Source organism: Melopsittacus undulatus, chromosome 8, assembly GCF_012275295.1.
Source record: "Melopsittacus undulatus isolate bMelUnd1 chromosome 8, bMelUnd1.mat.Z, whole genome shotgun sequence".
Taxonomy (NCBI): domain Eukaryota; kingdom Metazoa; phylum Chordata; class Aves; order Psittaciformes; family Psittaculidae; genus Melopsittacus; species Melopsittacus undulatus.
In genome coordinates this window covers 16,874,135-16,899,039 of record NC_047534.1, presented here as the reverse complement: position 1 = coordinate 16,899,039, position 24,905 = coordinate 16,874,135, and the positions used below count along the sequence as shown (strand labels likewise).

Genomic DNA, 24,905 nt, shown 5'->3' with positions numbered 1-24,905 from the left:
GGAAGCCAACTCTGCCTGATCTCTGCCCAGGCATTTCTGGTGAGGATGAAGGAAACATTCCCAGTTCCTGGGTTGAACCAAGCATTAACAGTGCTGCGCTCCAGAGCCAACGTCCCAACCTGAGAAATCAAAACAGGCAGGACCGAAACCTCCTCCCACACACCCCCAAGCCACAGGCAAGCCCCGTCTCCCAGAAGTGTTACCAGCAACAGATGTGGAACAAACGAGCACACTCCCGACACAGAAAACAAAACATGATGGAGAAACACGGAGAGCAGCAGATGGATGAGAAACATCTATTTTGCAACAGAAGTTGCCTTTGTTTTCTTTTTAGTCATCATCTCTGTAGATGAGTGCACTAAGAACCGCTCCAAAGCTCTAAAAAAACACTCCTCTCTATTTTTATATTGACCATATTCCCAAGAAAACAAGTAATCCCTGACCTGCTTTTTCTTCTTTGTCAGAAAAATTAGTGTTCTTTTGGACACCCAACCTGGGCATTTCATTTGGAATTTTAACTCATTCCAGTTGCTTTATCAGGGGTTGACTGCAGTTTGAGGGTCTATGCAGCCACGAGAGGACTCCCTGACTTCACCAGGACACAGCAAACTCCCTCCATTCTGTGATTTGCAAAAGATCTGGCTGCACAGTAATGCGTTCCCCTCACAAGGAATTTTGTGCGAGTAGTGGTGCTTTGGGCATTCAGTCAGGGTCTGCTGCATGCTGCAGCACACAAGGCAGCTTTGCAGAGCTATGAACTACATTCTCCTCGGACTGCCCATTTACTTTGGACCTGCAGCCTGTTAACACTCCATGACAGTGACTGGACACGGTGAGATTCCTTTGGCATACGCTTCAAAATATTCCTAGAGAAAGGATTCTCGAAATGAGAGAGCTGCCCCTGCCAATCTCCCGTTCATCAGGATCCTGAGAGCTGTAAAGCCTCGGTGGCGGTTTTACAGCAGCACATTTGAGTGATTCCCACATCCTCATCCCAGAGCTGCAAGGAGGCCTGCGGACACGGCTCGCCAACACTCCTGCGCCTCTCCCGAAAGTAGGTCAATGCAGCATGTCATCTGCCAGGCTGGTTTTGGGAAGACGTGCTCCCTGCTCAGCTATGGCGCACATGGAGCAGCCTGCCTCGGCTCTGCTGTAACCCACTGCACGGCTGCCAAGAGACAACAGTGAATAAACCCCACTACATATGTGGACTAAAAGAGAAATGCAAACCAATAAACAGCCGTGGGGAGCCAGAAGTTCCCCCCCTTCAGCACCAGAGTCCTTCCCCTACCATACTGGGCCAACAAGAAACCTGGAGAGGGGCTTTGGACAAGGGCCTGTAGGGACAGGCCAAGGGGGAATGGCTTTAACCTGACAGAGGGGAGACTGAGATGAGCTCTCAGGCAGAAGTTCTTCCCTGTGAGGGTGCTGAGGCGCTGGCACAGGGTGCCCAGAGAAGCTGTGGCTGCCCCATCCCTGGCAGTGTTCAAGGCCAGGTTGGACGGGGCTTGGAGCAACCTGGTCTGGTGGAAGGTGTCCCTGCCCAGGGCAGGTGGTTGGAACTGGATGGGATTTAAGGTCCCTTCCAACACAAACCAGTCTGGGATTCTGTGATTACAGCAGAAATAGTGACTCAGAAGAGCTTAAGGGTGATGTGAGCTGTGCAGCTCTGCTCCCTGCTGCTCCGGAGCTCAGCAGCAGGACAAGTTTCACAGACAAAAAGCATCTCCTCACTCCCCACTGCCCCAGCCTCTGTTCCTGCTTTGCATGGGAACAGGCAGTTCCCCCACTCCCCCAAATCTCTGTGCTTAGGCTAATGCAGGGAAAGTCTGCTGAACCCCAGCAGCTACGTGGCTGGAGATAAAATAGTTTTGTGGGAGGTGTTTTTGTTCCTGATTTTGCTTTGAAGAAATAAATATTGTTTCTCCCAACTGAACCACTTTGGAGTTATCTTTTCCAGCATGAAAGTATTCCCAAACAGAGGAACAGGCACTGAGCTCTTGTCTCTCCACTGCTCACAGAGATAGCAGAGCTGCTCCCAGCCCTGCACTGACTGTGGGGGAGCTGAGGAGCATCCTCCTCACGCAGCCTATAGCTTATTCAGTGGCAGCAGTGCTGGAACACAAGCAGCTGTTAAAAAGCAAGGAGAACAAAGCTGTCTTTCTCAAGGTAAGTGTCCAAGCAGTCTGCCTGTCCTCTTGTTTCAAGAGGTATGAAAATGATGGATTTAGCAACAGTCATCAGAGGAGGCAGCCCCTTTGAGGCTGGGCTGGGAACCACACACACTGCACAGCATCCTGAGGCTCCTGGGAGCACTAGGCCAGGTTTTCTTCTCCAAAGAAAGCCTGGTGTGACATGGGCTGGAGCAAGAGAGCAAACACCCCAGAGTCACCTGCCCTGAGATTGCCTCCTGTGTCCTCCCTCACCCAGGGGCTGGACTCATACCTGCTCAGTTCTGTTTGTGCTTCATGCAGAGGACCTCCATCCCACACTTACTCCTACCTGGGCACCAGCCTTCCACAGTAGAGTGCCTCTGTGCTTCAGATACACCTGCCCCTCTCCTGTTAGGAGAGGGATGGAGGGAGCCCTCAGACCATTCTGACCCCAGGACACCACCAAAGCAGCTCACCTCTATTATAGGCTAGCTCCTAATTCCCCCTCTCCTGAAAGCAGCAAGAGTTAATAGACTCAATAGACAACCCTCATACACCTTCAAGGGCAGGGCCAGTGTTTGCCAAGATAAGTGTTGAAGTACCACTACTACAGTATTCCAAGAAAGACTGCTTCTGTCCCTTGCAGAAGGGGTCACAGATGACAAGCACGTGGAATCCAAACTTAACAAGCATAGTAATGGTGCTACGAGCATCCCTTTGCACTAGAGGGATGAGGAGAGCTCTGATCTACAAAGAGGAGCAGGTCTGATTATTTTTTAACTCAAGCATACATACAAATTTTAAAATACTTAAATCTTCACTCTTTTCAGGGGCAGAATTAACACTCATCTTAAACTCCTTACCCCAACAAGCAGTATATGCATATATATAGAACATACATATATATATGCAGAACAGAGCAAGATGCAATGCAAAAAAATGCAGAAGACATAATCAGAGCAATTTTGATTTCATTCTTGCTCCTGAATCAATCTTGATTTCCCATTCATGGCAGCCCCTGTTCTCTGAACGACAGCTGTACACAAAGAGGCATCTGTCCTACCTTCAGCCATCAAACGAGCTGTGTCCCTAATCGGCAACGGTGGAGCCAGGCTTAGGAACAGGCAGGATCAGCAGGAAAGTCCTCACTGCAGCACTGCTGCACGAATGAAGAGATCAGCAGATCTGATGAGAACGTAGGAAGTGCTCACACCGGTGCCAGATCCTCACCGAGTTTAGTCAAATGTGCACACGAGCTCTCCTTCCATCTGCTGAGCTTCAGTGAGACTTGCCTTTTAAAAGCCTTGAATATTAAGTTGGGCCTGGGTACCCCCACTGAGAAAGCGCCCTTAGATGTCAGCAGCAGCCTGTTGCAAATCCTACTGTATTTTCAGCATCAATCTGGAAGAGACACCACTGAAGATGCACACAAACACAGCCTCGGAAATAATTACTGGATTGGGAGTCAGGGAACATAAGCTTTGGCTTCTGGAATTATCCCTGTTCAAGGAAAGCTTTCGTTTTGCGTAGCAAAAGCCATCTGCAATGCAGATCCTACAGAGGAGGGAGAAAAACAAACCTACACAGAAACCAAACAGTAGTTTATGTTACCAGATACCCAACACGCTCTGCACCTTCAAACGCTCCGCAGAGCCGAGCAGATCCATGCCACCAGGGCAGCAGCCAGCCTGGCTCTGCAGAAATGAACTCAGAGCCACCACGCGCTATCCAGAGCCTCATACAAGTGGTTCATGGCACCCAGAGCCGTGATCTCAGAGATGTCATTAAGCACTATCAGATCCAGAGGCGTCTCCAGGACATGGGATCAGCAAGCTGGCAGCACAGCAGGGAGCAGGGAACATTACTGCTCCCCTTACAGTACGGCTGCAGAGCACGACCTGCACGTGGGGTGCACAGTGCAGGGATAATTACCCACATCTGGGTCTGAGAACTGATGTGCAGTTTCCTCTCCTGGCTGTAAGCTTTTCAGATGTAATGCTCACAGCTTTTATCCAGGGGCAGGGATGGACCCAACTGAGAGCAGCCCTGTGGAAAACGACTTGGGGGTGTTGGTCAATGAGCAGCTCCCCTTGACCCAGCTTCAGCGAGTGCTTGAGCCCAGAACCCCCCCATGTGCTGGGCTGCATCCCCAGAGCGTGAGCAGCACGAGAGGGAGGGGATTGTCCCCCTCTGCTGTGCTCTGGGGAGAACCCCCCTGCAGTCCTGATCCAGCTCTGGGGGAACAGCACAAGAGGGATGTGGAGCTGTTGGAGTGAGCCCAGGCTGAGAGAGCTGAGCTTGTTCAGCCTGGACAAGAGAAGGCTCCTTAAGGGGAGACCTTAGAGCAGCTCCAGTGCCTGAAGGGGCTACAGGAAACCTGGAGAGGGGCTTTGGACAAGGGCCTGTAGGGACAGGACAAGGGGGAATGGCTTTAACCTGACAGAGGGGAGACTGAGATGAGCTCTTAGGCAGCAGCTCTTCCCTGTGAGGTTGTCCAGAGAAGCTGTGGCTGCCCCATCCCTGGCAGTGTTCAAGGCCAGGTTGGATGGGGCTTGGAGCAACCTGGTCTGGTGGAAGGTGTCCTTGCCTGTGGCAGGGGTTGGAACTGGATGAGATTTAAGGTTCCTTCCTACCCAAACCCATCTAGAATTCTGTGAAATTCCCAGATTAGCATTCAGCTACCAGGAGCACACCAACCACTTCAGCACATGAAACGCCAGCTGAGAAAACTGCAGCCTCTGTTCCAAGGATACACCCATTGAAATCTTCCCCTGGTTGCTCTTAGGAACCAAGGGATGAAGCCCCACAGAGACTCTGACTGCCTCGAGCTCACACTGCTGCCAGCTCCTTACCACCATCCAGCCCTTTCTGTGTTGTTCAACACCCTGCCCTGCCCTGCTCCATGCTTCTCTCCTCAGCCTGTCCTTTGGAAACCTCTCAAAAGCCTTTGGTGTGCTGAACACACTGCTCCTGCTCAATGGCTCTGCTTTAACCCCACGGGGGCATCTCCACTGAGCTGCCGTTCATGTGTTCAGAATGGAATTAACTCCTGACCCACCGCCCCCCAAAGCTGGCCCTGCCAGGGCTCTTCCCGATCTGGCCACTCCATTGGCTCCTGCATTCCCTGCAAACAGGAACTCTGTGATAGCTTCCAGGTTTGGGTGTTGGCTCTGGAGCTGGATTTTCCATCTTCCCCAATCCAAAGAGCTTTTAGTTGAAGCATTTGAAAAAACAGATTTGACTATTTCCATCCGCAGGCCCTGCCCTGAGCTCATGCCCACATCTATTTCTCAGTGGATGCACTGTCTGCTCTCAATGCACAGGGGCCCCTTTGTTCAGGGATAAAAAGCCAATGCAGGAGGGATGGATGAGGCCAGGAGCTCCAGGAATGCACCTTTCCCTGCCTGCACAGTGGCTATTTGAACTGAACCCGACAGCGATCCCCCACGTGCAGGCGGTACATGCACAGAGCCCATTCCCAGTGGGCTTTTCTTGGGATGACGGATGTTACAGATGTTTTCAGCTTAGGGAACGTGCAGGAATCACACAACTTCTTCACTGCTGCTTTAGAGTTCAAGGCAGAGCACTTGTCTGCTAAAGAGGAAACATTAAATATGTACTGCTGGATGCCTCTGTAGAAAAAGCAGGTGTCTGAAGCTGAAGAGGTTCCTAAATACCCCGTTGGAGAAAGGAACCTGCTGTGAGTTCAACCCTTGTTTGCTCGCATCCAGCTGTGGCTGATGCTGCCTATGCTTGGTGTCACCAACTCACCCCCCTCTAGCAGTTCCTACACCCCCATGCAGCAAAATAGAGCTGCTCTTTGGTCTTTGGCTTCAAATGACAGGCACCATCTCACTCCCCCGCCTGTATTAAGGTCAGCTCCTGCCATACAAACAGAGACCTTACTCCTGGTCTGAGCTCTCCGAGGGGCTTGCCTACAGTCCCTCATAGATGTTTCTCACAGAGATCCCCCATGAGCTTCCAAGCATGATGAATGCAGCAGTCACACTGGCTCCCTTCCCATTTCTTTTCCCCTGCGGATTAGAAGATGTCCCATTGTATCTCCCTGATGGTGTGCCAGGGTTTCTTCTGGCTGTGGATTCCCCAGGCATTACACACTTGATCTGTCTTCTTTCAGCAAGCTCTGTAACATACCCTGCTCCTTCAAATGAGTATCATGCCACCACTACATTATCAGCTTCTCCAGTTTTACAATACAAAGCCATAAAAGTCCACTTACCAGAGTTATTTATCATCCCTGACTTGCTGCCAGTGTTTGCTCCACTTTGCTCTGCTATTTACAAGCTGCAGGACTGGACAGTCATCCAGCCACCATTCACACAAACTTTAAAAGCTCCATGGAGAGGGGGAGGACAAGGGTGTCCCAGCAGCCCAGGAGCAGGAAGGGCTGGGATACAGCAGGTTGTGAGGAGCTGAGACCTCTCTGGGGAGACCCTCCCTGCAGTCCTGATCCAGCTCTGGGGCAACAACACAAGAGGGACATGGAGCTGTTGGAGAGTCCAGAGGAGGCCATGGAGATGCTGTGAGGGCTGGAGCAGCTCTGCTCTGGAGCCAGGCTGAGAGAGCTGGGCTTGTTCAGCCTGGACAAGAGAAGGCTCCTTAAGGGGAGACCTTAGAGCAGCTCCAGTGCCTAAAGGGGCTGCAAGAAGGCTGGAGAGGGGCTTTGGACAAGGGCCTGTAGGGACAGGACAAAGGGGAATGGCTTTAACTGACAGAGGGGAGACTGAGATGCCTCCCCACACCTGGGCATCCCCCTGTGGTCCCCATGCCAGCCTGCTTGTGCCTGAGAACTGAGACCAACTGCCTGAGAGCCATGGGCTCATCATTTCCTGCAGAGGGGAGGCCTCTCCAGAGCACTCTAATGTCAATCACATATACATGCAGCCACCACTGACACATGTATGAGGACCACATTTTCCTATTGAGTCTTCTCTTTGGGAAGGGTAGAAGGTCACAACAAGCAGCTAAAGATTCTCATTAAAGCCTCAAATCCAGCTTCTGCAGCATGCAAGTCACTTAGTCCTTTCTCTGCCATGGTCAAGATTACCTGGCCAGACAAAGATTACAAAGAGATCAGAACTACTTCTTGGCAGTGGAGAGGTGGCATTGTGGCTTTCAGTGGTTAAATGAGTGGCTATATGGTGCTTTGCTCTGCAGTGAAGTTCAGGAGTCCTAGATCAGCATGCTTCCCAGGCAGTGGAAGCACACCTCAAACAGTAGCACAGGAATCAGACAGAGGAGCTCAGTGTCTTCCCTGGACCTACAGGCCAACTGAACACGAAAGCAGTTGTAAGCAATGCAGATGACTGTGCAAGTCCTGTGGTCGAATTGCACCTTGCAACTCTTGCACCTTCAGTTGGCCAAGCTAGACCAGGGCCCAAGTAAAATCACAGCCACTCTATCCCATGAGGAGTCTCCAAGAGAGGGAGGAGCAGGAAAGAAAGTGGAGCATCTTCAGAAATAAATCCTTACCTACATTAACACAGGCTCTACAAGGCACAAGCTTACACCAGGTCCCACTTCAGTGACTGACCAAAGAACAGCAGAATACCAGGAAATGCATGAGAACTAACTCTGGCCAAAAATAGGCCCAGCTAATCAACAAAGCCATGTTAAAAGAGGCAGCCAAGCAGCCAGCATAACCTTTCTTCATGAAGCGATGGTCATATCGACTGTCTCAACAGCAGCAGCCAATCCTCAAGATCACTTCAAAAATGAGCAACTGCTCAGCTGGTGAGACTCAAAAAACCTCTTTGTGCCCTACCCTGGTTTTCTTTCATAATGCTTTAATGCTGTGCAGTGTTAGAGAGCTCTGCCTTCCTTAACCACTGTAATAAATACATATCAATCTCTTTCAAGTTTAATAAATAGGGAGACTAAAAGCTTTGTCTGGATCTGCTCTTTCCATTCAATTAATACAACACAATACCAGAGCAATCAATTATTGAAGAGAAACACAAGCCAGGGCTTTCACAAACACACTACTCCAGTAGCAATTTATTACAAATTAATAGCAGGATGCAATTCCTCCTGCATCAGAAGAGCTCGGAATCAGCTGCACTCTCAAGCTACACCAACCACAAAGACTTCAGAGCTGCCATTCACTCCAGTGAATGAGTGCCAACACTCCATTCCTGAGCACAAATAAGTTGGAGGTGGGAGTAGGGAGCAAGAGGGATGGACAACTGATGGACAAACCGGAGTCACTTCTGCCCATGAAACAACATGGTTTGTAAAGCAATAATCGGTTTTTTGCACATCTTTCAGATGTGCCAGAACTCAAAAGCAGGCTCAGTGTGCAGGGCTGGCTACACTGCACATGTTCATCACTGCACGAAAGCAATGCCAAAGTTGAAGATAAACAGAACTTATCAGCGTGCAGAATTTACCAGTATGGAAGTATAATTCATATTTGCATGTTTAAAATGACACCTGCTCAGCAGGAGGCTTCCAATGTTTTGCACACCCTGCCCTTACAAACAGGCTTTCCCTAAAATGACCTTCTAAGACCCGTGTTAGAGATGAATCCCACAATAAAAATACATCTCTGCTTCAGCAAAGCAGTTCAAACGCCAACCAGCCAGAAAAATACTTCACATTTCACCAAGCTATTGCTCGGGAAGTATTCACAACAATCACCTCAAGAGCCACATGGGAATTGCCACAGGCATGTTTAAAGATGATCTGCCAGTCAGTGAGTTCAAAGCTCTTGTTTCATATGCTTCTTGCTAGAAGTCATCTGAGCACAGTGATCCTCCAAATGGATGGAGTCAAATGCATCAGTCCTAAGCACTAGAAGATGTTACACTGCAGCAGACACACTGACATCTCCAGCAGCATGCCAGCCACACAAGCAATCTTGGCCCCCCCCCCCCCCCCCCCAAAACCACAGGGGAGAGCAGACACCAAACCAAAAGGGATCTTCCCTTAATGGCTTTTCCTATTTCCAATATACATTTAGGAAGGAACTTCCCTGATAAACAGGAAAACACACAGCCACCATCACTGTTTTCAACTCCATCAGTAAACACACCCAACCTCTGCCCCTGCCCCTCTGTCCAACACCAAGGAGTGACTTTCAGGACACCAAACCCAGCTTGTTTTCACCAAGTGACCTCTCAGCTCCGTTACCCCATGATGTGAAATGTGGTGCCCCTCCTGCCCTCACCCACAACACAGCAGCAAACTCACCTCCATTTTTGATCGCTTGGATCCCCCGATGGAAATCTTCGAAGCTGATGACTCCAAGTCCACTCGGATCAAGGTACTTTGTTAGGTCCTTTACCTGCAACCACAAAGGCAGCGTTACCCACAGATCCCTTTGGGGAAATAGCACCTTCCATCAAGCTACACCTGTAACCCATTTTTCCTCCTCCCAGGAAAAAGATTTGAGACTGAATTTCTTATGCTGACACCAAACTGTGGCTGTTCTTGCAGGGACAATCAGGAATCACTACAAAGGGTTAACTGGGACTTGGCTGGAGCTGAAAATATTGCTTAATCCTGAAACATGGGTTAGGGTACTATTTCTTGTGGTCCTGCTCTGCTGGGGATTTGTTTATCTTTATGGTTTTTAAGAGGTCCTATCTTAATTGGGAAAACTCAGTAATAGGCTGCCCAGTAGGAGGGCCCTGTTAAGAGGATTCAGTGATAATGAACTGCTCCACGTTACAAATTCAGGCCATCTAATTGAAACATTTTCACAATTAGACAATGCTCAAGGGGGACGGAATCACGTCAGCAAGATTAGGATGCACTGCTGGAGCAGGCACACACATGGAGAAAGGGCCACTCACAAGATCTGGACCTGGCAAGGATGATCTGGGCTATTCAAATGGAACAAGTTGTAGTTTGAGGGCAAAACTGTGGTCATTCCTCATGGCCCAAAGTCTTCGAACAAGTGCATTTGGTTCTTTCCTTCCAGGCTGCCATGAGCAGAAAAACCTTTACACAGCTGATGCTTCTCAAGCTGAGACAATCAAACATTTTTCCCTGCTTTAAAAAAACCCAACCTTCATTTTAAGAGATATTGAGGCACATTTGTCTATTTGACAGCCACATCCTGCAGCTGAGAAACGAATCCAGGAGGGAGTGTGTGCAAGAGGTGAAAGAAAGAATTGCACAATCAGCTCTACAATTAGCTCTGTACTCCAAAGCTACCCACACCCTGCCCAACACAGGGACCACTCCTGCTCCTCCGGAGCTGATGCACTGGAGGAAGTCTGGGGGCAACCTGCAGTGAGGGATTTGTTCAGCTCTCACGAGCACAACCTTCTGTTGCCTTTTGTCTCACTCGGGTGATCTCTTGGTTTTGGTGTGTTCTTGGGGGAAAAAGCTGGTGAATCACCCAACGTCTTCCAGGGAAGGAAACCTCACATCTAAAAGGGACTTAACACTGGAGGGTGCAGAGGACAACCAAGCCCAGGCACAGGGCTCAGAGCTGCCTGACTCATTATGCACACCAGCAGCAGGGCTGCTTTCTGTTTATTTTCCTAAACCCAGGTATGTGTTTATGCAGGAAACACATCCACAGCATGCTCAGAGCCATTCACCTGCATGTCCATGGGGATTCCAGCATGTCTGGGGGAGGCAGGAGGTGTCTCTGCTTCAGACATCCCACCTCCTTGCAGCAGTGGCGAGTTTGCTGCCAGCAAGAAGGAAACCACGGTGCTGAGACCATAAGAACTCAACTGTGCCTCTACAGGGCTGCCATGAGAGAATCCCCAAGCCACAGCACAGGCTTTCCCACCTGCCAGGTTACACCATCATGAACAGGGAGAAGACAACACACAAGCACCTTTCCACTTTTCTGGAACAAAACTGCTGAACTCACACAGCAGGTATCAACTGGGATGAGTCAGGCTTCTTGCATGTTAAACAAAGGTATTTTAGACTAATAAAACAACTCAGAGTGTGTCACTTCCAGTTCATGCATCTGGCAGCTTCTTTCGGGTTCAAAAGCTGTAGCTTAATTTGTTATCTGTGTATACAGATAACAGAAATGCAAGTGACATTTAATCAGCCTATCAGCAGTTATCATAACACACTCCAGTTTCTGCAACGATCCAGCCACGGTGACACATGGGATATGCCAGGCAGGGCTGCTCACAGTGCTAGCAGCTTCTCAGGGACAAGCTCGCTTTCAAGCCCTTGTGTCAATCAGTACCCTAGCAAAGCACCACTCCTGCACCGGTGCTTGTGCAAAAGAGACAGAACAGCCACACAGGTATTTTGTTTATGTAAAAGAGCCACCATTTATTTAGATTGAGCTATGGGCAGGGGGAAATGAGGGGAAGTGTTCTTCACCAACCTGACATTACAGATGTAAACAAATGCCATTGGGAAGCTCGAGCCCATGGTAGCATGTCTGTGCTGATCCAAACCTGCCTGTATTTGCTGTGCAGGCTTAAGAACTCAAGCCAGCCTCTGCTCTCCCAGGACAGCTTCTCACAGGGGCTGGGAGGACCAGGCAGGTACTGCTGGTGTTAATCATAGAATCACATGCTGGTTTGGGCTGGACACAACATTAAAGTTCATCCAGTCCCAATCCCCCACCACAGGCAGGGACACCTTCCACCAGACCAAGTTGCTCCAAGCCCCATCCAGCCTGGCCTTGAACACTGCCAGGGATGGGGCAGCCACAGCTTCTCTGGGCACCCTGTGCCAATGTCTCCAATTTTAATGGCATTCCATGCTCCCTCTCCTGCCCACATCCTTTGTGAAGAAGGCCAGAACTGCACATGCTATTCAAGACACATCAAGATTTTGAGCAATGTCAGAGGTGCTGGGTGTCTACTGATACTCCCTGTCTTGTTCACAGCGACCTGTCATGGCACTGAGCCACCCACACTGGAGCAATCCCCAGCAGCCCCAGCATCTAGGTCCTGGGTTCTAACTGACACTTCTCCCCATTTATTCACATTGATGATAAACAGACCACCTTATTAGGCCAGTTGGGGAAAACCCCAAGCACTGCGGCTCGAACTGCTTTAGATTAGCAAACCTTAGCTGCTCTGAAGTCATGGATTTGTTGGGTTTAGCTGAAGGCTAATCTGTCAGAATGGAGCAGCTAACACCACACTCCTATTAGCACAGAAGCAAAAGTTAATATCCTACCAAACTGCAACATTAGGGTAAAACCAAGCAGATACAAGCCACATCACAGGGAGGTTCCTGCTTCTGGCCAGCAATAAATATTCAAAATAAACATTTCATTTATGTGTGTCTGTAGCTGGTTACAAACTCTTCATGAAGAAGGGGCATCTAGAAATACAGAGCATTAAGGAGTTAAAGAGGATGATGTGACTCAAATAGCCAATTTAAATCCTGGTGGAAAGCAAGAGGTTAAAACTACCTGAAGTTACTCTGTCTTAGGCTGGACAAGGACAGAAGCCTGCAGAAGCAGGCCTGATGGTGAAGTGCTCACCCTGGTGCTGGGGATGAGGCACAGAATGAGCTCCTGCCACATTGGTCCCTAACAGATTTCTCCTGCTGAGGGACATGGGGAGGAGGAGGGAGCTCAGCTGCCTCTTCAGCAGCGCTCACTGCACAACCACATTACCCCATCTCCTTCAGCGCTCGGCAGCTCTGCATGCCAGCTTTGCCTTCCGAACCCAGCCGGATCTGCTGTCAGCCACCTCCCACCGCCGCCTGGGAGCGCGGTGCCGGCACCACGCGGTGCGGCTGTGCCAGCTGCCAAGGCTCCGCACCACCTGGGGCACAAAGAGCTTCTCTGAAATCCCCTCACCAAGGGATCTCAAGCTTCAGCAAAGGCAGCTCCAAACCCAGAGGAACACAAAGACTTGGCAGCCACTCCATGAAAGCTTCCCGGGGGATGTGGGACTCCCCAGCTGCGCATGGCCCTGCTAGGCAGGCAGGAGGAAAAGGAAGCCCCAGGCCTCTTCTCTATTCTTATGGATGCTCCATGTCTCCAGCACACAGCATATGGGTTCAACAGAAGATACCCCCTGTGCCTGTATTAAGTGCTGTTGGCCGGCCAGCAAACACCTCCGTGTAACCCCTGAGCCTGCCAGAAGTTCTCCTTCATGTTCTGGCAGAGCCTGGGCTGAATCAGCTTCCAGAAAGAAATTCTCCTGAGGGGTGAAATGAGGGTGGGAGATTTCTCGTGGTCACAGCAGTCAGGCACCCACAGGGAAGAGCCAGTGGCTCCTACAATCCTATGGTATCTCACACAGACGATGCTTCCAGCCTAGCCATGACCAGGGACACATCCTGCCCTCCACACAAGCTACTTATTTGATGAAGATACAGTAATAAGTCAGCATTTCAGCACTGTTTTGCTCTACATGGACTCTGGAAGCAAATGCAAAGAAGACAAAAAGGATGATTCAATACTGAGAACATATTCCTGATTAATATCCCCAAACACTCGAGGCAGGCAGCAAGGTCCCACTGTAACCAGTGCACCTGCAGTCTCACACATGCAGCAGTAAGCAAAGACAGATGCTTTTGCCTTGAAGTTGGTCCCTCCTTCCCTTGGAAAAGGTTTGCCATGTGGTGTCAGTATTCAGAGTAATAGGCCAAGCACCAAGGTAAGGCATGGGAAAATAAGCCAGGGTGAAGAACTGGTCTGCTAACAGGTGACTTACACTCTCAGGCCCCCAAAGGAGCCCCCCGCATGGATAATGTGCAAAAAGAACCCAGGGAGCTGTTCGAAAGACACAAATAGATCTGTCCAGGTTAGGCACACCTTGCCAGACACCTACCCGGGGTCTGGTTCAACTGGGCACCATGCGGTCTGTGTTTTGGCCACTTGAGCAATCAACAGGGACAGACCAGACCAGCCAGGAAAAAGCTTACAAAGCCAGTAAGACCAGTCCAGAGGCTGCCTGGGTGACACAGCATGCTCCTTGCTTGCTTGCTCCTTGATTTCAGCTCAAATCATCAGAGGAACCGTTGATACAACTGCCCAAAAATGACCTTCCCAGGCTGAGCTTGCTGACCTGATGGCAGCAGCCTGTGCTGGCTGGGGACTGATGCAAGAAGCTACCTATAAGCAGCTCAAAACACAACTGCATATCACTAATTAAAATGTGTTTCTACAGAAAGGCTAAGGTTTGGCCTAAAGAGTAAACACTGAGACACTCAAACCAGAGCTTTGAAAGCAACCGCTCAGCATTCCAGCAATGAGGCTGTGGTGGCCAGAGAAAACGCATGGTTTCACGGGTACATCCTGGAGCCCCTGGCACCTACACAGCTTTCCCTTGCTAACCCACCCCAGGCCCATGTGCTTCTTGCCCCCACCTCTTCCCAAACTACTTATCAACAGAAATTTCTCTCTCCTGAATGGAATATTACAGGAGACTGACAAGATTAAGGACCTTACCCTTGTCTCTTCCCCTCCAGAAGGAATGGGAGCTTTCATGGTCAAGACAAACACAGAGCAAGGCAGGACCAGGCAAGAAAGCAGGGGTCCACACTCAACAAGCTGCAGCTTCAGCTTCTGAAGGACCAGTTTCCACCTTTGAGGAAAGTCTATGGAAGGAAAGCTGTTACCCCTCTGATAGACAAGGACCGTAGGGATGACACACAGGGGAAGAGAGTAACCACACCTTCTCACCATCACCACTATCAGGCCAGAAAGGTTTCCAAAATACCAATGGAGCTGTTTAATCAGCTCTGCATGACCAAGCACAGTGCAGGCGGACATGGTTCCCCACATCTGGATGCCTGGCTCGGACTTGAGCTTTGAAGCAGTACAAATGAGTAAGAAAACTTTGCTTTTCCTCTAATGCTGAGCTTTTTCTATCAGCCCCTAGTTATTTCCTCCAGCGCTGCCCTTTGCAGCCTGCATGCTCTGCTGCTTGGGTCTCTGTCGGCCTAGGTGCAAGGCTCCACTCTATGTTAAAAACACCCCAAGCCAGCCGTCATCTTCTGTTTGGCTTTAAAAAAGGCTGCTCAAACCACCCCTTTGCTTGTAGCAGGTTTACAATGGCCTGTTTGCAGACAGCCTGCCATGTCCAGCAGTACCAGGTTTGTCTACTTCGTGCTGACACTAAGAAGGGTCTTGCAAGCAAAACACAGGATCAAAACCATCCTAAAATCCAGTGGGTGCTGGATTTTTAAACATAGGGAAGTCATTTACACCGAATAACCAGCTCCAGACCAATTCTGGGTGTACAGGGTCCACAAAGCCTGCATGACTGCCACGGGACATGATAATCCAGGCACCTCTCGCATGACTTTGAAAATGCAATTCTGTCTGCAAGAAGCTCAGATCTGTTCTGAGCATCTTTTATCTTTCGGGGGAGAACAGTACCATAAACCACGCATCCCTGAACTGAAATTAAGAGAAAGCCAAATACCACATTGTCGTAACAGCCAACTAAAGGGGATTTTTAGCCAGCAATACAGAGAGCAGGAGAGGGCTCACACCAGATGCTCCTCTCTTTATGTTGAGACAGATCTTTGGGCTGAATTGGATACTGGAATTTAAGAGAGCTAGCACATGCAACATGAAAATCTCTCATGGTTATTATGCAAAGATGGATGGATGCAGCATCTCTACTTTCTGCACTTGACCGAAGGGTATGAGCCAACGTACTCATTTGTTTGTAAAAACCCGCTTTGTTTCTCAAGGCCTAAACCCCTTCAAAGGTTTTTCCCTTCAAGGAAAAACAAATTTAAATGCTAATTACAGAAGCCAGAATCTTTGTATTTTTTTAATCTTTGGGAAATGTGCAAATGTGCTGGAACTGCTGAACCTTCTGCAGACAAATTCCGGAGCAGCATGCCACTTCCCAAAGACACAGCAGTCCCTATACAGCCATTCTCTTTAGGTCGTGCACGCACTCAATCAATGGGTTGCAATGTGATCAGCTGAAATGAACTGATCCCTGTTAATGCAGCATTTGTCTGGGGTAAGACCACATCTATCCTCCCACTTCATCAGCATAAACAAGCAGACCAAGTGGAAGGCTGAGAACTCAGGATTGCACTGGCTCCAGCAATGTTTATAGGAACTGGCTCCGTAATTCCTTAAAGGATCTGGCACTCCAGAAAGCAGGAAGAACCTCAGAGCAGGTTTCTGTTCTGCTGCAATTACACCTCATTAACTAACCTCTGAAATACCCTCAAGGGGCAGATCTCATTACAGGCAGAAGCAGTGGGCAATTGTGAGTAAGCAGTGCAAGAGCCACCTTATTTATTGTGGAAGTGGCAGCACTTATCCAGGGCTGCTGGGAGTGTGTCCCTCTCTGAGGTCTCTGACCTCCAGGAGATCAGCAGCAGACTGTGTCTGGCCAAGTCTCTCTTTAAAGGGCCACCATAAGCAACACCCCAAGAAGATGCTTTTTGCAATGTCCCTCCCTAATCTTGCACAGACATCAGTTCACCTCTCCTTATCATCACTTCAGTCCCAGAGGCTTTGAACACTGCAGGGCCTTCCACTATCAGCCTAGTACCTGAAACCAAAAAATGAGCCATCTCTCTGAGGAGACAAAGATCCAGCCTGGTTTACTCTCATCTTTTTCTGCTACAGCAGAAATAATCAAACCTACTGTTTAAGGCAAATCAGGGAATAAAACTCCACCAGCCAGCAAGTATTTTAAGAACTGGAATGGCAGAGGGATCACCTACAAACCAAGGGAGAGAAGGCCAGCAGCTCAATCATTTCCTTTGATCACTTTGTTTCCAGTTCAAAGCAAGCTCCCATTCTTCCCTACCTGCCCAGGAAGATGATATTCTCACCCTTCAACACATCCACCTGCCTAACAAATCCTCCTCCCTCCTGTTTATCCAGGAGAAAGCTGCTCAGTGCACCATCAACCTCTGATGTATGTCACCTACTCAGGCGGTTTCTACATCAGTCTCACATCCAGGTGCCTTCAGTCCTGAACCATGAGTCACACTGCTGCTCACTAGCCTGTCCCAGGGTCAGCAGGCTCCTTCTGGGCACAGGAAATACCAGAGCAGAGATGTGGATATGTAACAATCAGGAGAGAATTCTCTCTCCAGCAAACTATCACTTTCCCATTGTGGAAAGGGAATGAAGAGGTCTCATGTCAATTGTGAGCCCCAAGCTGATGCAGAGGAGCAAATCTGGCCTTGCCTCCCTCTCAAAGCAGCTGCCTGAGCACCACATCCATCAGGAGCAAAGGAAAAGGCTTTCACACTCAAAATTCAACAGGAAGAAGAAAGAGAAGCCAGAATATGCTTTAAAGAGCTGGCAGCCAAAAAAGCCTGAGGACGCATATCCTTCCTGCCCAGCCCCACAAGAAACCAGAACAAATCACTGCAGCCAGCCAGGCCCTCAGTGTACAGCATGCAGCCAAACTGCAGGAGGTCTTCACCACCCCAAATCCCTCACTCAGCAGTTTGGGGTTTTTTACCTGCTGGTAGAAATTCCTCTGGTCTGACCCACATAGCAGACCTGAGTACAGGACCTTTTGGAGTAACCTCACCAGCTCCAAGGCTTGCCTGCAGGCAGCAGCATACCTCTGCACTCACCACAGCACCAGGAGCTTTGTCACATTTTCAAGTGTGCCCTCCAAGATCAAGTATGGCTACTTCCAAATCATCCATCTGCTGTTGTCTCTGAAGCATAAAAATGTATGTAAAGAAACACCTTCAAGGATGGTTTGGAAGCATTAACAGGAACACAAGTTACACTGAAAGGGTTTTATCCAGGTCTAATTGTGTTTGTCTCAACTGCTCCAGATTTCCTGTCGCTACCTAAGCACTCAAAGGCTTCAGCCGCAACACTCTATTACAGACATAATTCATTTGCTTAGTGAAACTTGAAAATGCTCTTCCTCCACCCTCCAGAACATGACAAGCTTTGTTTCTAGTTTTTGTTCCTCTAATGACAGGGGAAACCTGTTCTCACCCTTCCAAACACACAGCTCAGCGGCAGGAGACTGCCTGAAAGGAAAGGTTTAGTCAGTGCTCAGTTACTTCTTCCATACTTCTTCACATGCATTGCTGCAGGCTGGAGCCACCCTCGGGGGAAGAGCCAGGCACCACAACCGGGCACAAACCTGTGCAGGATTTCAGGGCTGATCTGACCAGACAGAAAGCAGCTCCATAGAACACACCAGGCGGTCACACGCTGAGGACCAGCGTTTTAAGATGCTGAGTGTTTTGCAGCTCCTGGTCTAGTTTTGTGTAAAGTCCACTGCAACACACGCAGGTATGTCTGCAATGGGGGCTCTCTGGTTACTGATCAGACTCTCTGGGCTTATAAATCCAAGACTGCAGCTTCTGTTTCCTCCCGGCCAGGTGAGAAGCCCCTGTGGAACACCCCAGAATAAATCCTCTATATCAGGACTTACTTTTACCGACTCACCCTATCCAAAACCCGATGTATTGTGCTATAATCTCTATACGGAGATCATAACAACAGGAATAGGAGAAGCCTCTTACTGTCAATGCACAAACCAGCAAACCATAAGAGCAGGGGCAGCGAGTTACATCTCTCAACTTGCAAATTTGGGGAATCTGGTGAGCACAAGAAGCCTCTCGACTGCAGAGGTGAAGCCCAGGTGAGTGCAAGACATGAGCCTGTCCCCAGCCAGGCAGCTGAATACCAGAGAGCCAAGTGTAAGAGAGCCCCCTGCCCTTCCCCAACCAGGCTGAGCCTGCCACACTGACACAACTACGTTCACTGTAACACAAGCCTGATAGAGCCCAGCAAAGCAGAAAGACTCATTGCCTCTTTAGAACTGCCTCAAGTTATTCCCCTCCTTTTGGCAACTCTTCCCACAGCCCTCAGAAAGTGCCGTTTGTGCAGAGACAAGTACACAAAACAAACATGCCAGAGGTGGGGAAGCCCACAGCAGTTTCTAGGTGCAGAGGTAGGTCCTCAGAAGAAGGGAAGAGAGGCTGAGATGCAATGTTGTCCTGGGTTCAGCAGCAGCAGTCATTTTTCTCCTTCTTGGTAGCTGGTGCAGTGCTGTGTTTTGACTTTCAGGCTGAGAACGGTTGCTGATAGCAAGTATGTTTTGAGTTACTGCTCAAATGTTTGGTTTGTCCAAGGCCTTTTTCTGAGCTCATGCTCTGCCAGGGAGGAGGGGAGGCCGGGAGGAAGGAGAGACAGGACACCTGACCCAGGCTGACCAATGAGGTATTCCATACCATAGCACGTCATACCCAGGATGTAACCCGGAGAGACCCGGAAGGGGCTGGAGCTCTGGGGGGATGGAGGAGGTATCGGTTGGTGCTCGGTCAGGCAGGGTGGGGTGAGTTATGGGTCGGTGGCTGGTGAGGTGTTGTATTCTCTTCACTTGTTATTAGCTTTATCATTATTGTTTGTAGTAGTAGTAGCAGTAGTGATTGTGTTATACCTTAGCTATTAAACCGTTCTTATCTCAACCCGTGGGGGCTACATTCTTTGGATTCTCCTTCCTAACTCTCCGGGAGTCGGGGGAGCAAGGGGGGGAGTGAGTGAACGAGCTGTGCAGATTTGGTTTTAAACTGCAACACATGTACAGCTTGGGAAGCCCAGGACTTCAGAGTGGGATTGCAAGCACTGGCTGTACAAGCTTCACCACAACAACACCCCTGCCTCCCCTCACCACAGTGATGTTAATGCTTCTCCAGTGCCTGCCACGTGCCCAGCACCATCAGCTCCTCCAAGCAGAGGAGCAGGAAGAGGTCTCCCCATGCTCTGCCATGGCTTTGCAGGTCTCTGCTGGTCTGGCACCTGCCTCCATGCTCCAGGGTTTCAGTCCTACCTCTGCTACCAGCACCCCTCCTTCACCCACTACACCCCTGACAAGGCACCACAAAGGGATGGATGCTCCACAGAGCCTGAAGAGGTGCAGCACAACATCCAAGAGTCAGTTCCCTGTTGCACACAAAGGTCTCCAGCACCCCCCTGATGCACATCAAGTCTCCATCATCTCTCTTGGACCTTAGGGCAAGCAGCCTCCCACAAACTTAGCTTCTGCTCTTTGCATCCTTCCACTGCGCTCCTGCCAGCACAGCAGCCCCACAGCTCCAAGCAGTCAGGACAGGATGAGCTAGTTGCTGCATCCATTTAGCAGGCATAGGAAGAAAACTTCCACAAGGATATCCAGATTTTTTTCAACATATAATCTCCTCATGCAGTGGGATGGGTGAAGACCTGACACTGCCCTGGCAGAAAATAAGGAATATGGCCATGCAGAAGGGAGGGAACAGATGCCTCCAGAGCCAAAGGTGGTGGAAGAAGCCACTGAGTCCTGATCAGCTTTTAGAGCCAAGGTAGAGCTGAACATTACTTCCCCGGCAGAAGAGTCTCCCTTTCGGCACAGCTATGCTCTCCCTGAGCAGGAGGTGGTCCCAGGAGCAGCTCCTCATCATGTGCCATGCTCAGCAGTACAGAGCAGCCATGTGGATCCTGGTCCAGTGCTGTGCCCTGCCCCTGACAGCTTCTGTTCTCTAAAACCTGATGGTCTGGGCTCCTTTTACCCATGAACCCTTTGCCTGAGCCCCGGTTCCTACTGGACTCTGGCACATGGATTTTCCACAGGCCTATCGGCAGTCCGCTCCACTGAGTCATGCCAGATTATGCAGCTCCCAGCACCAGGTCCTCTCCCTCCGGATTTAATCCTTCTTGGAAGAAGAATAAGGAACAGCCCCTCAGTCTGCAAGCTGAAAACCCCTTCCAGTAGCAGTGACTCAAACCCATTGTGACACTGCTGGTATTTGACCACAGGCTGTTGGAGCAGAGGGAACACAAGCTCTTTTTTCTGACAACCTACAATGCATTACTAAAACCCAATGAAACAGGAGCCTAGCAGGCTGCTTGCAGCATAACCTACCAGAGGGACATTCAGCCTGCAAAGCCTGGCCACCAGCTGTAACAATCCCTTCTAACAGGCAGCAGTGCTGCTCTTCCCATAGAACACCATGGGACATCACCAGGGCTGTCACCCGCTGGCTTCTGCAATGCTGGGGATACACCAGAGCCAGGACCCACACAGGCAACACCAAAATTGGTGTAATTTAAGCAAGCGCTCACATCTGCATCTAATACCACTGCCAAGACTGCATGCTCCAGCTTAATTAGGCATCAAATAAGGTAACACTCAGTGAGCAAATCCAGCAGCTCAGTGTCACTGGCATTTCCTTCTATTAAAAGGGGTTTTGCTGTTACAATACAAGGAGCAGGCCAGGCAGAAGAAGTGCTCGGAGCATGCCAAGCACCATGCAGCCTCCAGGCATTTCTCTGCTTTCAGACCTGTTTTCTCCCTAGAGAGGGAAGAGTACCTGGCCATAACTAGGGTTAGTCAGGCAGCAGGATGCTCCCAGTAACATTGCAGCAGCAGTGGAGCCCATCCCAGACCCACAACTCAACGGGACTCTCACCTCCATTGAGGAAACCTCAGCCCCAAAAATCACAACAGCAGTGCAGGTCTCCAGCAGAGACGCTACAGAGAAGGGGAAACCTCATCATGAGCTAAAGTTTGGGAATAAGAGATGATTTGTCCAACTTGGAGCAGCGCAGAAAGCCCAAGCTGGCATTTCCACTGCTCCATTTAATCTTCATGGATATTCCTTGAGTTCCCAAAACAAGGTTCATGTCAGGCACCACTGATATTAGCTGTGACCTACCCTACTCGTATGGAGGATGAGCTCCCTTTGAGCTTGTGGGTATCTTCCTGCTATCAAGCAGAAACACACAAAGATATTAAGAAGCTATTAAGGGATTTTTCAGCTTTATGAAATGCATGATGTCTCTCCCACTGTGCTTGATGGAATTCCTGTCCCCACTGGGAAGCCTCAGGCCTGGACATCCAGCTCAGTAGTAGCAGGGGCAAGCACCAGCCTTCAGCATTGTGCCACTCGTGCTTTACCATCATCATGCAATCTGGCGTGGATCTGCCTCCACCTGCATCATGCACCGGCCAGCGCAGCCACTGCCACCAGCAGCACTACAGCACGGCTCGGCACTGACCTCCTCCAGGCAGAAGCATCCTGTTAAAGACCAGGTTGAGAGGGGAATTAAAGATGCAGTGCTTTTATGGTGGACAATTAAGACTTTGGGGGGTCTGCTGGACTTGAAGCACCACAGTAGTACAACTGTCTTGCAGATGTGGTTTGGTTGGTTAAGTGAGCAGCTGTAGTGCAGATGTCCCCAAAAAGCACCATCAGGAGAACAGCTCCAGGCAGCTTAGCACAGCACCGGGAGCACACACTGTAGTCCAAGAGGAGGTGAAAATGTTTTTGGCATGTGGGAGCCATGCAAAAGTCACTGGAACTACAAAATGCACAATTCCCCAAGGACACAGGCACACTTCACAACGTGAACACAGTAGCAAGACTCAAATCACCACCTAATCCTACTCCTCTCAGGAACACACCTTCCTGCCAGCTCATGGTCAGACCTGATGAGCCAGATGGCACTTCCAGCTTCAAGTTGTCGGAGCTCGCTTTCTGCCATGTCCTTACCAGCATCATGCTCCCCAACCACAGCACACCAGATACAATGAACCACTGGTGAAGCCCTGCTACTGCTATGGAGAAGCTCACCAGAACCAGCCTGGCAGCATTTTAGTTGCATTCTCTGTGGGTGTCCGAGTTATGCAAACAAGCAGAGGGAAAGGCTGTCAGTGCCCACTCCAAGCTCACATGGAGGAACCAGTCACAGAATCCCAGACTGGTTTGGGTTGGAAGGGACCTTAAAGCCCATTCAGTCCCACCCCCCTGCCACAGGCAGGGACACCTTCCACTAGATCAGGTTGCTCCAAGCCTTGTCCTACCTGGCCTTGAACACTGCCAGGGATGGGGCAGCCACATCCAAGGACTAGGAAGGCTGTCCCGATGAGGGAGGGCTGAGAGCTGGGTTTGTTCATCCCACTGACTGCTCCCACAGGGACTGTACCAGTGGCTTTCAGTGCTGGGAACCCTTTGTCCCAAAAGAAAGGGGAAGGTAAGGGTGGCCCAGTGAAGTGGCTCACCCTGCCCAAGCAGGGCCAGAGCCTGCAACCAATGGGAAATATTTTGTTTTGCCAAAAATCAAAAGCCATAAAGAAAAGAAGGTGCTGAGCTCTGAGTGGATCTCATCTGACAACCAGCAGCACACCAAAGTCAAAGCAAGAATAAAACAGAGAAAGTCTGTAGGCAATTATTGTAACAACTATCAATTACTGGCTGCATTGAGTTCCATCATGATCCAAGCGACCCTGATATGCTCTGGGAACCTTCACTGTAAGCAACACCAGGTCAAAACCACTCTGAAAAAGCTGAATCATCATGTCATGGTGCAGTATCATATTCCAGTTGGCTAATTATGATGACCCCAATCCAACCATTATTAGTCAGAAAATACCTCCTGCTCCTGAGGAGAACCTCTTGTGAATCAATCTCTGTCTTATGGAGATCAGCCCCACACCGGGTGGCAAACATCAACCAAAACTTTGGAAGCATTTTTATTGCACAAACCCCCCAGCTGCAGGAAAAAGCCCTTGCAAGCATTTTAAATAAATAACTACACACACACACACTGAAAGCCTTTAGAGGGGTGCACTTCCCCTGCCATGGCTCCTGACTGAGCCTTTGGCAGCACTCGCCCAGCACAAACTGCCCTCACAGCTGGGAAGTGCCACATCCATACTCTGCTTCCCTGGAAATCCCAGGTTTGTCCCCTTGCTTCCAGCATTTGGCAATTCTACAAAGGTGGAACTGATGCTTTTTCTTTCTCCTGGGCGATGGAGAGGGGAGAATATTTCTTTATTTGCAGAAATGACCTCAGATTCCAGAGGAGCACATCTAACTTGCACCAAAGCCTATAATTAAAACACACCAGCAATAGCTGTATTCTCAACGTGAAGGAGAGGAAGAACAAAAAGGTTTCTTAAATAAACTGGTAGCTGGGATAAAGTTACCCTCCCAGCCCATGCAGACAAACCGTGCCTTTGAGTATTCACAGTCCTGCCAGGCTGCATCCCGCGGGATAAACCATCAATCTGATTATGGCTGTAAACATCATCTGAAAGATCTGTTTGTGGTATGAGACGCTCCAAACCCTTCCCAGCCATTCCGGGAAGGAATGCCTGCAAGAAGCTCAGAGCCAAAACTTAGCAGGAAAAGGAAAAACCTGGGAGCAGAGAAACCGTCTCTTTATAGGAGTATCTGGGACATTTACAAATTAATAAACTTTGCAAATTCCACTTTCAGCTGAGCAGCAACCACCCTGCCCAAATTACACCACATGGAATATGCTGGCTTGGGAGCGTTTTCCTCCCCAAGGGAAAAAGAAAAGCTCCTGTCCTCCAGCTCCTGCAGAACACGGATGTGCTATTAGTGACAATAAACCATCCTTTGAAGGGGGAGGAGGACAGAGGCAGCCAAGCTGTGGCTGCACCCGCGCCCGGCCAAGCCAAGCCAGCCCAGGCTGCAAGGTGAGGATGGGCCAGGAACCAGCAAAAGGAATAGCAGCTCCACTGGGAAATCCTGCAGTGAAGAGCTGGGCCCTGGGTCAAAACAAGCAAAATATTTCAGATTCGTTCTCTCCCAAAACACGTGCTATGTCCACAGGCACGCTCAGCCTTGCACACCCACAGCACTGCCCTGCTGTGAGCCCAGATCTGCTCCCAGTGGGATGGTTTGTGTTGGAAGGGACCTTAAAGCTCATCCAGTTCCAACCCCCTGCCATGGACAGGGGCACCTCCCACCAGACCAGGTTGCTCCAAGCCCCATCCAACCTGGCCTTGAACACTGCCAGGGATGGGGCAGCCACAGCTTCTCTGGGCACCCTGTGCCAGGGCCTCAGCACCCTCACAGGGA

The 24,905-nt window shown here is 49.8% G+C and overlaps 1 protein-coding gene across 2 annotated transcripts in view; it reads right to left on the bottom strand.

The window, feature by feature from the left end:
- The window catches only part of RAB11FIP3 (RAB11 family interacting protein 3), a 77,361-nt gene that overhangs the window by 47,423 nt on the left and 5,033 nt on the right, over positions 1–24,905 (bottom strand). For both annotated transcript variants that reach the window (XM_034065258.1, XM_034065259.1), the window contains exon 2: positions 9,366–9,459. In XM_034065258.1, coding sequence (XP_033921149.1) covers positions 9,366–9,459 — 94 coding nt within the window. The remainder of the gene's footprint in view (positions 1–9,365; positions 9,460–24,905) is intronic.